The sequence below is a fragment of the Gymnodraco acuticeps genome, unplaced genomic scaffold, assembly GCF_902827175.1.
Source record: "Gymnodraco acuticeps unplaced genomic scaffold, fGymAcu1.1, whole genome shotgun sequence".
Classification (NCBI taxonomy): domain Eukaryota; kingdom Metazoa; phylum Chordata; class Actinopteri; order Perciformes; family Bathydraconidae; genus Gymnodraco; species Gymnodraco acuticeps.
The window spans coordinates 80,597-96,508 of record NW_022991063.1 but is presented as its reverse complement, the minus strand read 5'-3'; the positions used below and the strand labels follow the sequence as shown (position 1 = coordinate 96,508).

General features: G+C 43.3%; 1 protein-coding gene across 1 annotated transcript in view; it reads right to left on the bottom strand.

The window, feature by feature from the left end:
* Window positions 1-15,912, bottom strand: part of adam19a (ADAM metallopeptidase domain 19a) — a gene marked incomplete at its 5' end in the record, with an annotated part of 147,455 nt that overhangs the window by 82,900 nt on the left and 48,643 nt on the right. Inside the window, 1 exon segment of the mRNA XM_034236632.1 lies at window positions 6,054-6,130. Within this exon segment, the coding sequence (XP_034092523.1) occupies window positions 6,054-6,130 (77 nt within the window).

Sequence of the window (15,912 nt, the reverse complement as noted above, 5' to 3'; positions counted from 1 at the left end):
GAGAGTGGCCAACAGGGAAGATGAGTACTGCTGGGGAAATAGACAGAGCTGCAGATAAAAACAGAGAAGAATGTAGAAACCTGATCCGAAAATGTGTTATCCTGGCAGATGGAGGGACATTTATGAAATTACGAGATTTTTCTTTTCCATAATCATCAGTTTCTGTGAGGGCTGCAGGGTCGTGCAGTTTGGCCATTCCAAAGAAAAGCCTAAAATCCACCGGAAATACCTCTAGGGCAGGGGTCAGCAACAGGCGGATCCGGACCCAGACGCCGACCTATATGGACCCGGACCAATACATTAATAGGGGATTTCAATTTTGACGGAGCGATTCTATTTTAACCGCCGCCGACAGGGGGCGAAAGAGACGAGTGAGCGATACAGGGAGAGAAACACAGAAGAAGAGATGAGAGAGCGATACAGGGAGAGAAACACAGAAGAAGAGATGAGTGAGCGATACAGGGAGAGAAACACAGAAGAAGAGATGAGTGAGCGATACAGGGAGAGAAACACAGAAGAAGAGATGAGAGAGCGGCAGAGAGAAGCAGAGAGGAAAGTGAGTGAAGAGAATAGTTAGCGATACAGGGAGAGAAGACGGAGAGGAGAGTGAACAGGCGTGTTAGCGGCAGACAGGGAGAGACAAATAATGATACATGGCGCTCTCCAAGAAGAGGAACGTGGACAGTGAGAACAGAGCTTTTAACCCTGAGTGGACTCATTCATGTTCATCCTGCCCACTGGGAGCACAGAAACAGTGTGTCTCATTTGTTCAGAGACCGTGGCGCTCATTCAAAGTGCCACAACGCCACTATGAGACTGTTACGTGCTCCCCTCCTGTTTGTCTCTCTGTCTCCCTGCTGCACAGACACACCTGGTCCGCTCCTGGCTCCGCCTCCCCCAGGTGTCCTAATTACATTCAGCTGGGGACTTGAAAAGCAGAAGCTGGAGGAGAAGAGGTCTCTTCCCCAATCTTAACGCCAGAGGAGGTTGTCCGTGGTCTTCCTCCTTCTTCTGCTTCAGGATCTGTAGATTCCGAGTGTTTTGTGTCTTATGTACTCTGGAGGAACAGGTAGGCTAGGTTTTCGCGGCTTTGTTTCCTCCCGCAGGGATTGGTTAGGTTTCTGGGTAGCGGAGGGAAGCTCTGGGTCCTACGGCCCGTGGTGTGCCGTAGGACTGGCTGGCCCAGGCCCCCTTTGTCCTTTTGTTTGTTTCCTGTCCTCCAGCGCATTCTTCATTTGCCGGTTGGCCATGTAAGTACGGATGTATCACAATAAATGAACACCGTTAAATGCTGCGTGTTTGCTGTGTTGTATTGTATGTTGCGGGTCTCCCCAACGAGTCTCTACCACTAAGTAGAGGGCGGGTCGTAACTGAGACAAAACACAAAGTGTTTGACCAAACATTCCCTCTCAAGTCAGAACTGAGGTCACAAAAAATAAGCAGTCTCAGAGCCCAATATGATCAGTCCACCAGGATCAAAATTAAAACTAAATATGGTTCCAGGGCAGGCTAACCAATGAGCTAACCGAGGCTAACCAATGAGCTAACCGAGGCTAACCAATGAGCATCTGCATGTGTATGAGAATGGCCCTGACACTATTTCAGCCCAGATCTAAACTCCTGGCAGGACAAGCTCCAGCTCAATTCTCACACTGAATTTAAACAAAGTGAGTGAGGGACTGCAATACAAGAGGGAAAGAAAGAGAAACTTTAAAACTGTTCAATTGTTATGATATGTAAAGACTGATATTGTTCTATAATCGTCTGAAACAGTTAAGTCATGATGTGAAACGGTTAACAAAGAAAAAGAGAAACTCAAGCTGCTGCTACACTTTATTTTATTTATCTAAAATTAAGCACTTTTAAGATGCACATATTTTCAAAAGCTATTTTATTTATTTTCTCTATTTTATTTGTAAATGCAGCCCGAGAGGAACATTACACATATCCACAGTATTTATATCTGTAGTTCTATGTTAATTAACAATAAATATTGTTGTTTATGAAATGTACTTTCTTTATTTGATTGGCAGTCAGTTGTTGATTACATGCAGACGTTGATAAAGGAGGCTAAAGCACAATAAATATTCTTATTTCAATCTTTTGTCCTTATGAACACATCCTATCCAGATACCAGGAATTCAATCATTTTTCTCCCAGTCAAATCTTAAATCACATTCTCACAATGAGTGTGACGGGGCCAAACGGTTGAGTCATGAGGATCATGAAAGATGTTGTTGATTCATATTGTATGCTGTTGCCTTGTAGAGGACATGTTCAAAGAGCAAAGTAATACGCTTCAAGAAGGACATTCTTTTTTCTTGCTAAATCACTCCAAACCTCTTTCCTTGTTGTGCGGAATGTTTCCTTTCAAATTATTCTGATATTCATATAAACTCCCTCTGGAGGGAATACAGGGATTTTAGCCTTTGCAGACCATTGACATGCACAAAGACCTAGAGCACACTACTGGAGAGGGAACAGTAGGGCCTCTTTCAAGGGAATTCAATGTGAATGTAAACATCATAATACAATTCTAATAATAATACAGAAGTGTTATTGCAGTACGAATGTTGGGGAACCTTTACCGTCCTCTATGCTTTGCAGCAGTTTGAAGGGACTGTTGATGTGGAGCACAACTAGCACTGTTTTGATGTTCAAACTAAACTTTTGTTTTGTTTGTAGAAACCAAGAGTTTCAGCATAAAAGCTATTTTTAAATCCAAACAATTGTAAACATCAGATTGTGTTTCCATGAATCTTACTGCACATGTGAATCAAGTTGTAAAGCCTGCTGTGTCTCAAAGGGAGCATTTGGTGAAGTCTGATAAATGTCCTAGAGTCAGCCTTTGTCAGCAGACTACAGGTTTGAAAATAAAATGATGGAGGTGATGCTTTAGAAAGTTAGCCTACTAATACCCCTGTAGCAGGGTTTCCGCTAGGACTTTTTCTCGCCGGTCAAATGTCCGGACAGAATCTATTTTACCGGACAAATTTGAAACTTACTGGTCATGTTGGACATAATAATAAGAGTTGTGTAGCAGAGTTTCCGTTAGCAGGTAATCACCGGATTAGGACCGGATATGCTGATGTTTAAAACTCAGTTCATGGGGCTCATTTTTATATTGCTTCAGTTTATAATCGTTACAGATCAAAAAATTCAGATTCATTTTTCAATAAATGATTCAACAAACAACATCATTATTACATTCAAACAAACTACTTGCAGTAGATGAAGTACATTATTCAAAGTTTACATTAACTTTGGATAATAACACGGGAGAAACGGATCCTCTCTTTTCCTCTCTCCCTTCTCTCTCTCTCCTGACAGCCGGTCAGTGGCCGTTTCTCAATCTCGAGGATGCTGGCTTGGTAGTCGCGTACTTCCAAGTCACTTCCTTCAGAAACGAATCAAGTATACTTCCAAGCCACGGCTTCGGAAAACGAAGAAGAATGGAACAGGCTAACAAGTGTGCCACTCTCTCTAACGGTTTCAACATAAACTGTACCAAAAAATAAATACCTCACGATGTCTATCTAATTATGAACTTGCTTTACTTTCACGGAACACATTTTTGGGGAAAACAAATGTAACAAAGTAACATATTTACCAACACATGTTCTACGCCACTATACTTACATTTAAGTGTGTGCTGCGTCGGTTCAGCCATTCTCCGCAAGGGTTTTTGAAATTGGTCCGTGCGCAAAGCATTGTGGGGATTTTAAGGACGCGTGCATGTGCAGCCTCGACATTTCCCCCAAACCAAGGACGCGGCCTCGGTGGAATTCCAAGTATGCTGGAGATTGGAACAGTACTTCGGCGGCACTCGATGACGTAGCATCCTTGAAATATTGGCTCAGTTTCTCACGCAACGCGCTAAACAGAGGGCGGGGCTTCAGGTGATCATGCAGAGCTGCGTGCCTCTGTCAGACTCAGCAGCTGATCTCTGATCTCTCTCTCGCGTCCGGTTACACTTCACTCACGTTTATGTCCATATCGATCAGATCCTGCTCTCCTGATCGGCCTCTATAGAGAGCACCGATCAAACTATTAAGAGTGAATATCGGCCGATAATGACCGGCGGCCAATCGATCGGAACATCCCTAATTATTACCGGACATTTTGACCGGCAGGTTTTGAATAATGTAGTAGAACCCATGAAATCAAAACTGATGTCTCTGGTTCTGCATTTGTATGCTCTACTATTGAGAGTCTGCTAAGTGCTCTTTTAACTCAGCGTGCACATTTCCAGAGACCTTAAACACATCTCACTTCCTAAGATCACCATTCACTGATGTAAACAGTGACATGGTTGAATTTATTTGCAAGTGGTTACGAAGTTAAGCTTATCTTGTTACTAAAGAATTGACCTAACCACCATAGAACCATATAACTATGAATTATGAAGATTTTATTTTCAGGTAAAGAGCCCTATTTTGCTTTTTGGAGTTTCCTTTTCCTGTAGAGTGTTCTATAGGTGTTAGTGCATGTGAATGGTCTGCAAAAGCTCAAATTTCTGTTTTCCCTCCTGCCTGAAATCCCTCCATTGGACTCCTTTGTTTACTTCCATGATGTAGTGACATCACTATGTAACACTTGTGCTCCGCGGTTGACCAATCACAACAGAGCCGGCCAGCTAACCAATCAGAGCAGACTGGGCTCTGGTTTCAGACAGAGGGTGAAAAGAGGTGCTGCAGAACAGGCAGTATGAGAACAATAAACATTAAAGCATGGAGACACTACGTACATATATGAACCTGGAAATGAGCAGAATATATCCTTCTTTAAAATCTGTTTAAATCAACAGTCATTGAAAAAAAGATGGGATAAATATCTATGTAGAGAAAATAACCCACTTGAGCAGAACAAGACTTTAGATGGTGATAGGTTAGTCTTTAAATATCGATTTGCTTTTTCCTGCAAAGTTTATGTGTAGAGATCTGCATAGCATGGGCCAAATCAAAAAAATAACAACGAAAGACTGTGGGCCACAGATTCAAATAAGTCATTTGAAGTATCCAGTTTATTTCCTTTATGAGATGTATCCCCATGCTGCACAGCCTTCTATGTGAATGGGATATCTCTTTATGTATGGTTTGATTCAACATCAAACTCCAATATGGTGATTCATGTTGTGAGTTGAACAAAAGGCTGAAAAATGTGTTTGTACTCAGCCACTAAGGATAACATTCATCCATCTGTTAATGTACTACTACACCCTTGAATCAAAGTCAAAATGCTCCATTCAATTTGGTTTATTTTTGAGGCCAAGAACAAACGTTGTGGGTAAGATCACAGCGGGACAGGTCTGTGATTGACTGGACATTTAGGAAGCATTTCAATTCAGCAACAGATCTCTACCCCCCCACGTCTGCTCTGTTCCCATCAAAGCCGCTGTTAACAAGCAGCATCTGGCTCCCTGCCCAGATCAGGGCAGAGGGACACAGAGTGCCAGGGAGTGTCAGCACTGAACCAGCCTCTCAGGTAGAGAAACATAAAGATGTTCTTACCATGCACTAAAAAACTTTCTGAAACTTTTATCTGTTTTGATTTACCAAACCGGCTTTGAAATTCATTCCTGCTAAAGCACCACTGAGCTGTTACTTGATGTCTCTTTTATTGGATCAAATCCTTGAATATATTTTTTGGGACTCACATCCTCAGGACGTACGTCTCTGCGAGGAGAAGGCTTCAATCTGAGCCTTCAATATTGGCTGTGAAAATGTAAGACTTAAAGAATTGCTGCCTGGATCCCCAAAGAGGATCAAATTACATATTTTCATGACAATCTGAAGAAAAAAGAAGAGCTCTGACATTGGGAGTTTAGGCATTTTGATCTTTAGCAGTAAAACAGGGACATTGCCGTGGTTTGTGCCACAGACAGTGCGATGTGTCCTCAGTTTAATGTCTTACACTAAACTGAATCATTTTAAATTCTTAATCACTTGAAGTAATAAATAAAGTATGTAACCTACTGTTATTGGTCAGGGTCATATCAGTGCAGTCTTACACTGACATGATAGAGGAAGCGCTGTAACAGTATTGTGTCCTACCTGATTCCTGAGCATGTGCTGAGAGCCACCCAGGACTCTGGATGTCCTCTCACATGGCCGTGGTAGAAGCAGTGATCCTGGAAGAGAAAATGATTGCAATCAATACAGGGAGGAGCGCTTCTAAAGGTGTGATAATGTTTATGTGAAGCTAACAATGAATCAATGTGCTGGATGACTCAGTGTGAGAGCGTCCCTGAAGGAGACCCTGTGCTGCTGGTGAAGAAGACACCACACACTCTATCTGAACAATGAAGAATCAAACAGGCTCGACGGTGTTCATAGGAGAGTGGGAGCTTGGCCACACAAACATCCCGATGAGGATTTGAACAACAAAGGCTGAATTTGAAGAACTGTAATAAAAAGAGGCACATGTTTATGAAGGTGGCCCTGCAGAAACTCCCTGCTGGAGCCTTCTTCAAAAAGACAAAGTCTCCACAGTGCCCTGATCAGAGTGGACAACAAATAACAGAATAAAACATACAGCTGTGTGTGAAGTGACCACAACTACTGGCTGCTTTTTATTCCATACCATTGCATCCCTTTATGTAACCTTACCCTTGTGTTAGGCGGTTATTAATAATGGGTTTAGTATCTATAGTATCTAAATCGGAGGTTCTCTAAGTGAACTTTAACCGATTCACAGAAGGTTTACTCCTAGGTTCAATTCAACTTCAAGGCCCGATAAGGAGATTGGCAGAAGCAAACTCTTAGTAGAGAAATGAAACCTGCAGCCAGCAAAAAAACACACACACCGCAACATAGAAGCATATCTATTACGTTCCCTTCTGAGCTAGGGGAATCAAAGGGAAGCAACACAACCAGAATGGGATTGGTATAATAAGTGATTTATTTTAAATATCAGCGGTAAACAAAATGGCAGGCAGGCAGCCTGAAACAAACAAAAGGGCCAAAAGGGCACAGGTTGACAAATAACCAAACAAAGGGAGGACTCTTAAAAAGTGAGTCTTCAGTCATACAGGGAAAATAAATACTAATATACTAACTAAAGAACGAAACAAAACCTCACTCGTGGTACAACTAACCAAATAATCTATACACAACACAGCTAAACTAAGGGCAACAGTCACAAAATCAGAAGCTATACTCTAAACACTAACTAAGCTACTCAACACACTACACACGAGTTTTACCACAGTTGACAGAATTCTCTAAGAGCAAGTAGCGAGAGGCGTCTGTTCCTCAACAGAGCCTCCAGAGTGGTGATATTCCCATCCTACACTTGTCCGCCATAACCTTCGCTCCCTCTCTCCCTCTACCTTTGCCTCGTCGGTGCTCTCAGCCCTCCCTTCCTCTGACTTGTTCCAACTCCTGCCTCCAAACTCTGCTGCAGAAACTCTCCTCTCTACTCTCTCATCCACTCTGGACTCTCTCTGTCCTCTCACATCTCGGCAGGCTCGTCAGTCCCCTCCGGCTCCCTGGCTAAATGATGCACTGCGTGCTAATAGAATCGTCCTTAGGGCAGCAGAGCGGAAATGGTGGAAATCCAAACACCGTGACGACCTCCTAACCTATCAAGCTCTCCTCTCCTCTTTCTCTGCTTCGATCTCTCAGGCAAAAAGCACTTTCTTTCAAGATAAGATCCAATCTTCCTATTCCAATCCTAAAAAACTATTTTCCATCTTCTCCACCCTCTTGGACCCTCCAAAAGCTCCTCCCCCCTCCTCACTTCTGTCAAGCGACTTTGTTACCCACTTTGAAAAAAAGGTTGATGATATTCGCTCTTCTTTTTCTGACTCACCTTTACTCACCGCTGGGTCACCAGACCCTCCTTCCACCAACACACTAACCTCCTTTTCCCCTCTCTCTCCAAGTGAGGTTCTTACCCTCATTACCTCTGCCCGCCCTACCACCTGTCCTCTGGACCCTATCCCTTCAAACCTCCTTCAGACTATCGCTCCTGATATTCTACCGTTTCTCACCCATTTCATCAACACTTCTCTAACTTCTGGTCACTTTCCAAACAGTCTCAAGGAGGCAAGAGTAAACCCTCTCCTAAAGAAACCCACTCTCAACCCGTCTGATGTTATAAACTACAGGCCTGTCTCTCTCCTCCCGTTCCTGTCTAAAACACTTGAACGCGCTGTCTTTAAACAACTCTCCTGTTATCTCAATCAGAACAACCTTCTGGATCCGCACCAGTCTGGTTTCAAGGCAGGTCACTCCACAGAAACTGCTCTCATTGCTGTCACGGAGGAACTGCACACTGCCAAAACTGCATCCCTCTCCTCTGTCATCATCCTGTTGGACCTGTCTGCTGCATTCGACACGGTGAATCATCAGATCCTCCTTCGCACTCTCCAAAAACGGAGTTTCAGGCTCTGCACTTTCCCTCCTCACCTCATACCTGAAAGACCGTACCTACAGGGTGACTTGGAGAGGGTCTGAGTCCGACCCTTGTCAATTAACTACGGGGGTCCCTCAGGGCTCTGTTCTTGGTCCCCTCCTCTTCTCCTTGTACACAAACTCGCTCGGATCAGTCATTAGCCCGCATGGTTTTTCTTACCACTGCTACGCTGACGACACCCAATTAATTCTGTCCTTTCCCCGCTCAGAGACCCAGGTCGTCGCACGCATCTCTGCTTGTCTAGCTGACATCTCTCAGTGGATGTCTGCTCACCACCTCAAGCTCAACCTTGACAAGACTGAGCTGCTCTTCCTCCCGGGAAAAGATTGTCCAACTCTTGACCTGACAATCAACATCGGCACCTCAGTTGTTTCCCCGACTCAGACTGCAAGGAATCTGGGTGTGACCCTAGATAACAACCTGTCCTTCACTGCAAACATCGCTGCTACAACCCGTTGCTGCAGATACACGCTTTACAACATCAGGAGGATACGTCCCTAGCTGACACAGAAAGCGACTCAGGTTCTGGTCCAGGCTCTCGTCATCTCACGCCTAGACTACTGCAACTCCCTCCTGGCTGGTCTACCTGCATGTGCCATCCGACCTCTGTAGCTCATCCAGAATGCAGCGGCTCGTCTGGTTTTCAATCTTCCTAAATTCTCCCACACCACTCCGCTCCTCCGCTCCCTTCACTGGCTTCCGGTAACTGCTAGAATCCACTTCAAGACACTGGTACTTGCTTACCGTGCTGCGAATGGATCTGGCCCTTCCTATATCCAGGACATGGTTAAACCGTACACCCCAGCGCGTGCACTACGCTCTGCATCAGCCAAACGACTCGTTGCGCCCTCGCTGCGAGGGGGACCCAAGTTCCCATCGGCGAAAACACGTGGGTTTGCTGTCCTGGCTCCAAGATGGTGGAATGAGCTCCCCATTGACATCAGGACGGCAGATAGCTTGCACATCTTCCGGCGCAAACTGAAAACTCATCTCTTTCGACTCCACTTCGAGCGTTAGAACTATTAACGAAGCACTTTTATACTAATAAAGGACTGGATTATCTAAAGCCAGTTGAGTAGCACTTGAAATGTTTGGCTCTATGAAACCTGATGTACTTATATGATTCTGTTTTCTTCAAGGTTGTGTCTTCCTGGTCGAATGTACTTATTGTAAGTCGCTTTGGATAAAAGCGTCAGCTAAATGCAATGTAATGTAATGTAATGTAATGATAGTCCGCAGCCTTTGTACTCCTCCCCAGCAGGTGTGCGCCGGCTGTGCGCTGCGATTGGACGACGTCAATCCAATCACCATCTTCAGAGGCGGACCAGGAGATGGGCAGCCAATGATGTTGGCGCCACCACACAGCTCATTTACATAAACACACACACAGCTGAAAACACTCAGGCAGATTAATGAGCAGACAAACAGCAACCGTAACACCGCCCCCCCCCCCTTAAGACACAAACCCACAGTTTTGTGAACCTAACACACTAACGAACTCCTAATAACACACACTAACATCTCAAACTCAACCTGGACAAGCATCGGCCAACACATTCTCTGAACCCTTTAATGACGGGTGTCTACTGTGGTAGTCCCGCACAATCAGAGCCCATTGCAGGACACGCTGATTGTGCTTGGACACGCTGGGACAGAATATAAAGGAATCTTAACATGTAAACATCACAATTGGCCAATGGCTGGGTCCAACATGAATCTTAACATGTTGTAGAGCTAACACCAACACCAGGATTCGATAACCTAGCTGACGCTCTCGGGTTACCGGGAGCGTCGAGAAGTCTAGAGGCTTGTCTGAGCCGGCGGGTTGCGCCGGTCTCGCGACATCCTCACGAGGAGGAGGGGGAGCCACAATTTCTGGCTTCTCCCCGGACACAGCTTCATCGGAAAGCACAGGCACAATCACAGGCTCCGTTAATGAGACATCAGGAACACTTTTACTCGCCTGTGCACGGGTATGGGTGACCAGGCCAATACCGTTTGGCGGAGACATATTCTGCCGCTGCTCTTTACGCTTCAGAGCTGCGCAGTTGGCGATGACATGTCCAAACTGATGGCAATAGTAGCACTCTCTTTCCTCTCTTGCTACGCTAGACACATTCAACGGCTCAGTAGATGGTGCGGCTGTTACACAGCGTGATCTCTCAGTAGAGACCGGGGAAAACACAGATTCATACGTCAGCACATACTCATCGGCTAACACAGCAGCAGCGGAGAGAGAGAGTCTACCTTTTGTTCATTTACGTACTCAGCAATGCGGTCAGGCAAACACTTCTTGAATTCCTCCAACATAATCAATTCCCTCAGAGAAGAATAATCAGTGGCTTTACATAAGGCAATCCACTTATCAAACCACATCCCTTTTACTCTGGCCAACTCCACATGAGTTTGGTGAGGACCCTTCCGAAGGCGTCTAAACTCTTGCCGGTAAGCTCCGGGAACGAGTTCGTATACTCTGAGAATGGCAACCTTCACCAAGGCATAATCTAGACTGTCCTCCAACGTAAGAGCCGCAACTGCTCCTTGAGCTTTTCCAAATAATTTGCACGTGACCATCAGAGCCCAAACTTCAGCCGGCCACCGCAACGCTGTAGCAATGCGCTCAAATACGCTAAAATAGGCATCCACCTCAGTCTCAGTGAAGGTTGGCACTAGCGAAATGTTTTTACTCACATCAAAGGCAGGTGAATGAGAAGGAGATGATAGGCTTCCTCCGACATGGCCAAAAGCATCGGATGCGTGCAGCTCGGAGTCTAGCTCCAGCTGACGCATTCTGACTTCCTTGTTGATTTCCAGCTTTCTTAGTTCCAACTGAAACTGATACTGCCTGTCTTGCTCCTTGTCTTTTGCCTCTAACTGAAGTCGTGCTAGACGGACTTTGAGTTTACGCCCTTCCCGAGAGTCTGAGCTGCCAGGAGACGGTGGACTATAGCGATGCGGCGCGGGCGGTGCTTTACACTGCTCGCTCCCCTCACTGTCACTACCCTCTCCTTTAGCAAGGACATTAGACACAGTGAGCTCAGCTTGTGCAGGCAGCACCAGGAAACCCCTTTCCACCAACTCATCCACCACCAGAGCCATTAATTCTTTCTTTACTAACTGTTTTGCCACTGTGAGACCGAAATGTTGTGCAATTTCATATAAGTCGTCTTTACGACACTGATCCAACTGCTCATATGAAGGACAGACTAAAAACGACTCCAAATCAAAAGTTGCCATACTCAGCTAAAACTGCACACCTTACCAAATTGTTTTTAGCTGTACAAAACCACTTATAGCCCCAGGAAAGTATTTAATATCCCGGACGAGTCCCCATGTATTACGTTCCCTTCTGAGCTAGGGGAATCAAAGGGAAGCAACACAACCAGAATGGGATTGGTATAATTATAAGTGATTTATTTTAAATATCAGCGGTAAACAAAATGGCAGGCAGGCAGCCTGAAACAAACAAAAGGGCCAAAAGGGCACAGGTTGACAAATAACCAAACAAAGGGAGGACTCTTAAAAAGTGAGTCTTCAGTCATACAGGGAAAATAAATACTAATATACTAACTAAAGAACGAAACAAAACCTCACTCGTGGTACAACTAACCAAATAATCTATACACAACACAGCTAAACTAAGGGCAACAGTCACAAAATCAGAAGCTATACTCTAAACACTAGTGATGTTACGTATTGCGCCGATGCTTCGGAGCGTGTGTCGAGTAATCCCCGAAGCTTTTTGTGAAGCATGTATCGAGGCTTGTATCGTTTTGGGCCAGTGACGTCATCGATGACAAACGAAGCCTCGCTGCCTGTCGATACCACGTGACTGCTTCAGGAAGCGATTCTGATCGGTTGAACCGTTGAACCACAACGCTCATAATACCTATGGATGTATAATAAATGACCCCTCCTGTACCCGGGCCCGCTGGTGACACGATGGAATTAAAAGAACTCAGAACCTCACTTATTTCATGAAACGGAACATGTCATAAGTATAAATAGATACAAGCATAAATAAATGTAGGAAAAATAACATGAATGAATAAATACAGGAATAAATATGTTACAGTGTTTTCAGTGAGATTCAGCTTGTGTGTTGTGGCTCAGCTGGAAAGCAGTTGACTCACGATCGCAGGGTTCCTGGTTCAACGACTCGTCGATACGTATTTTTTGTTGTTTATAAAAGCTACAGCTAAATGAGATAATGTAGTTAATAAATGTATTCTTTGATATGGTTTAGCCTTTCTCAGGCTACAACATGGTTACGTTTATGAATATTAGTAAGGAATACAAATCCCTCTTTGCAATGTTTACCAGCCTCCTTAGGCTTTTCAATCACAATCATTCAACTGGAATAAAAACAATATTGTTAACATGAAAATATGTAATGTTCGTTGTTTAGAGTTATTCTAAGGCTTTACTCATTGGGAACTCGGTATGAGATAGAGCACACTGTTGAGATGTCCAATCTGCCTGTTTTACACACTTTGACCAACAGGGGGTTTGTGTTCAAATGAAGCCCATGATGAAGCCTCATGAGATGAACCCTTTTGCGAATCAATTGGCTGGAAAGCTTCAAAGCTTCATAAGGCTTCATCTCGCCATCACTACTAAACACTAACTAAGTTACTCAACACACTACACACGAGTTTGACCACAGTTGACAGAATTCTCTAAGAGCAAGTAGCTAGAGGCGTCTGTTCCTCAACAGAGCCTCCAGAGTGGTGATAGTCCGTGGCCTTTGTACTCCTCCCCAGCAGGTGTGCGCCGGCTGTGCGCTGCGATTGGACGACGTCAATCCAATCACCATCTTCAGAGGCGGACCAGGAGATGGGCAGCCAATGATGTTGGCGCCACCACACAGCTCATTTACATAAACACACACACAGCTGAAAACACTCACAGGCAGATTAATGAGCAGACAAACAGCAACCGTAACAATATCAAACAATGTATTTGTATATCAGATCATATGTTTCACTGAACATTTTTATATTTACAGGATGTACCAAATAAATTATTAGAAATAAGGCATTCATTCAATCAAGGTCAATCATATTGAAATCAAATGTATCCTCTTGTGAGACCAACATCTTCTGTCTGTGTTTGCTTATTGACATCAGTTCTAGTCAGCACTATGTCTATGCTAGGCCCAAGAAAATACATTCCTGTGATCTGAAATAATATATATATTGCATAAAAATGTTTATTTTAAACATTGATCTTTTTTTTCTTTTTTTAAAGAAGTAAATTGCCCTTTTTTTCTCCTACCTGTCTTTTTTAAACGGCATTATGCAAAGCACATTGAGCTACCTTTGTTTGTGAAATGTGCTATATTAAACTTGCTTTTCCTTTTAATGGGCAATGACTGCCATATTCTTTATGTTCCAGTTCTTTTCTCACTTACTATATGCCAACCTTTGACAGCCATACTTTTACAGTAAAAATCATGGCCAATAAGCAAACGTTTATCATTTTTTTAAGTCAGAAGTATGCTTGAATTATCGAACTGTCAATCATCTCAAATGAGCATGGGGAAAATAAAGGCTGAGACAAGATGTATTTAAAATTCATAAACTAAAAGTAGACCATTGGCCTGAACACCCGACTCCCTCATCTCACTACAGTTTTGTTACTCGTACAAAAGAAAGTAAAAACACACTTTTCATTCATTCTAAGAGCTACTCTGCCTGTGGGCGTAAAGACTTGCTTTTAATGTTGAAAAGTGATTTAACATCACAAGATTTGAAATTATGCCTGCATTCGTTTTTGACAATTCAAAAGTCTCTGTCAGCTCATCAGAGAATAAAGTGATCTCTTTCATTTGAACAGAAACAGCTGCAGCCGCGAGTGCTGTGTTCACGCCAACATACAAATCAATTGTCAGCGCAAACTCCCCCTGCCAAGCCCTAACAATTATTGTGTTACAGGTAGAGGGTGTGATGTGGAAGCAGTCCAAGAGATTGGGCTGTGGGACTTGTTTCAGCTGCGTAGGGAACAAGCTGCCATCTGTGAGGCTTACAGAGCAGAAAGCACTGCCACATGCAGAGACTGGAGCCCATTTGCAATTCAAACTCTGTGATTAAAGTTGGTCCAAGGTTATTAAAGCTCTGTACAGTTTAAGTTCACTTTGTTTGTCCTGGTTGTAACCAGGACATTTGAACTCAAGTGGCTTTTGTTTAGCTCATTTAGTAAAAGTTTCTCCATTATATAGTGTATCCACCAGAGAGCACTGAAAGGTTGATATAACAATGTAGACTTTGTTGTAAGGTCAATTTCTTTGTTGCAATTCTTCAAAAAAGTATTGAGGGATAATTATTTCAACATTTAGTTTTTGTTTTACAAAAGACTACAGTATATGCTGAAAGATAGATCCATATTTGATATATCAATATTGATGTCAGCCTAAAAAATCCAGTATTGGCAAAGCCATGGCTCTTTGTATTTTTCTTTCTTTTTAACTCTTTGAAAAAGCTCTTGGTAAAATGAATCTCTTCTTGACTTGATCTAATATCATCTCTCTAAAGACTTGAGCACACCTTTTAAAATGTGTCTAATGTGTCAGAAGAACTATTCCAAATATAAGTAGCTTTTTGAGAATAATTACAGCTGCTATCTCGCAAAGATGAACATATATGTTATCAATAAAACAGTCAAGTACTCAGTCTTCTCAAAGTTTGTCTATAAACCATTTGTAAATCTATGCAATCATCATCAGCAAGAAAAGGCAAGAAAACCAAAAACGCTGCCCTGTGGAACACCACACCCAAGAGGGTCATGTTTTTATCAACAACTTGTATGCAATTTATTGGATAAGATTTCACCTTTTTTTGCAAATCAAACATAATTATAGTCCAACATAATCTCTAAAAACCCAGTTGTTGATTCCCTGACTGTAATGCTGCTCATTGGTGGTATTGGAGGACTCTTTCAACACTCAGCTTTAAGTGTACCATTTGACAGAAAGCATAGTAGAAGATTTTCTGTGATTCAACTGGATGTGATCGTCTAAATGCATTATATCACTTAAGCATGCACTTTGTTCCAAAACATAGCACTTGGAACACGTTGTAAAGCTAAATCAAATGACCTATTCACACCTAGCAGGGACTACAAGTACTAGTCTTTTTCCAAAGCAAGTGAATAGTACATACTGGGTGACTGTGTCCACCTGCTCTACCTAAAAAACAAGTTACTAAAAGTACAAACAGATTATTTGGTCCCTATGATGTGGCACTTTAAAGGGGACCTATCATGCAAAATGCACTTTTGTACGTCTTTTATACATGAATATGTGTCCCCGGTGTGTCAGGGATCTCACCAAGTGTCAGAAAACACAACCCTCTCTCTTTTCCTCCATACCCAAATCTCTAAAAACGGGGCTGCAATGGAGCTGATTATTATTTGAATTTTTCTGACGTCAGAAAAGGGGTGCTCCGCCTATATGGGCAACTCTCCACCTATCAGGGGAATGAGAGACCGCTCGAA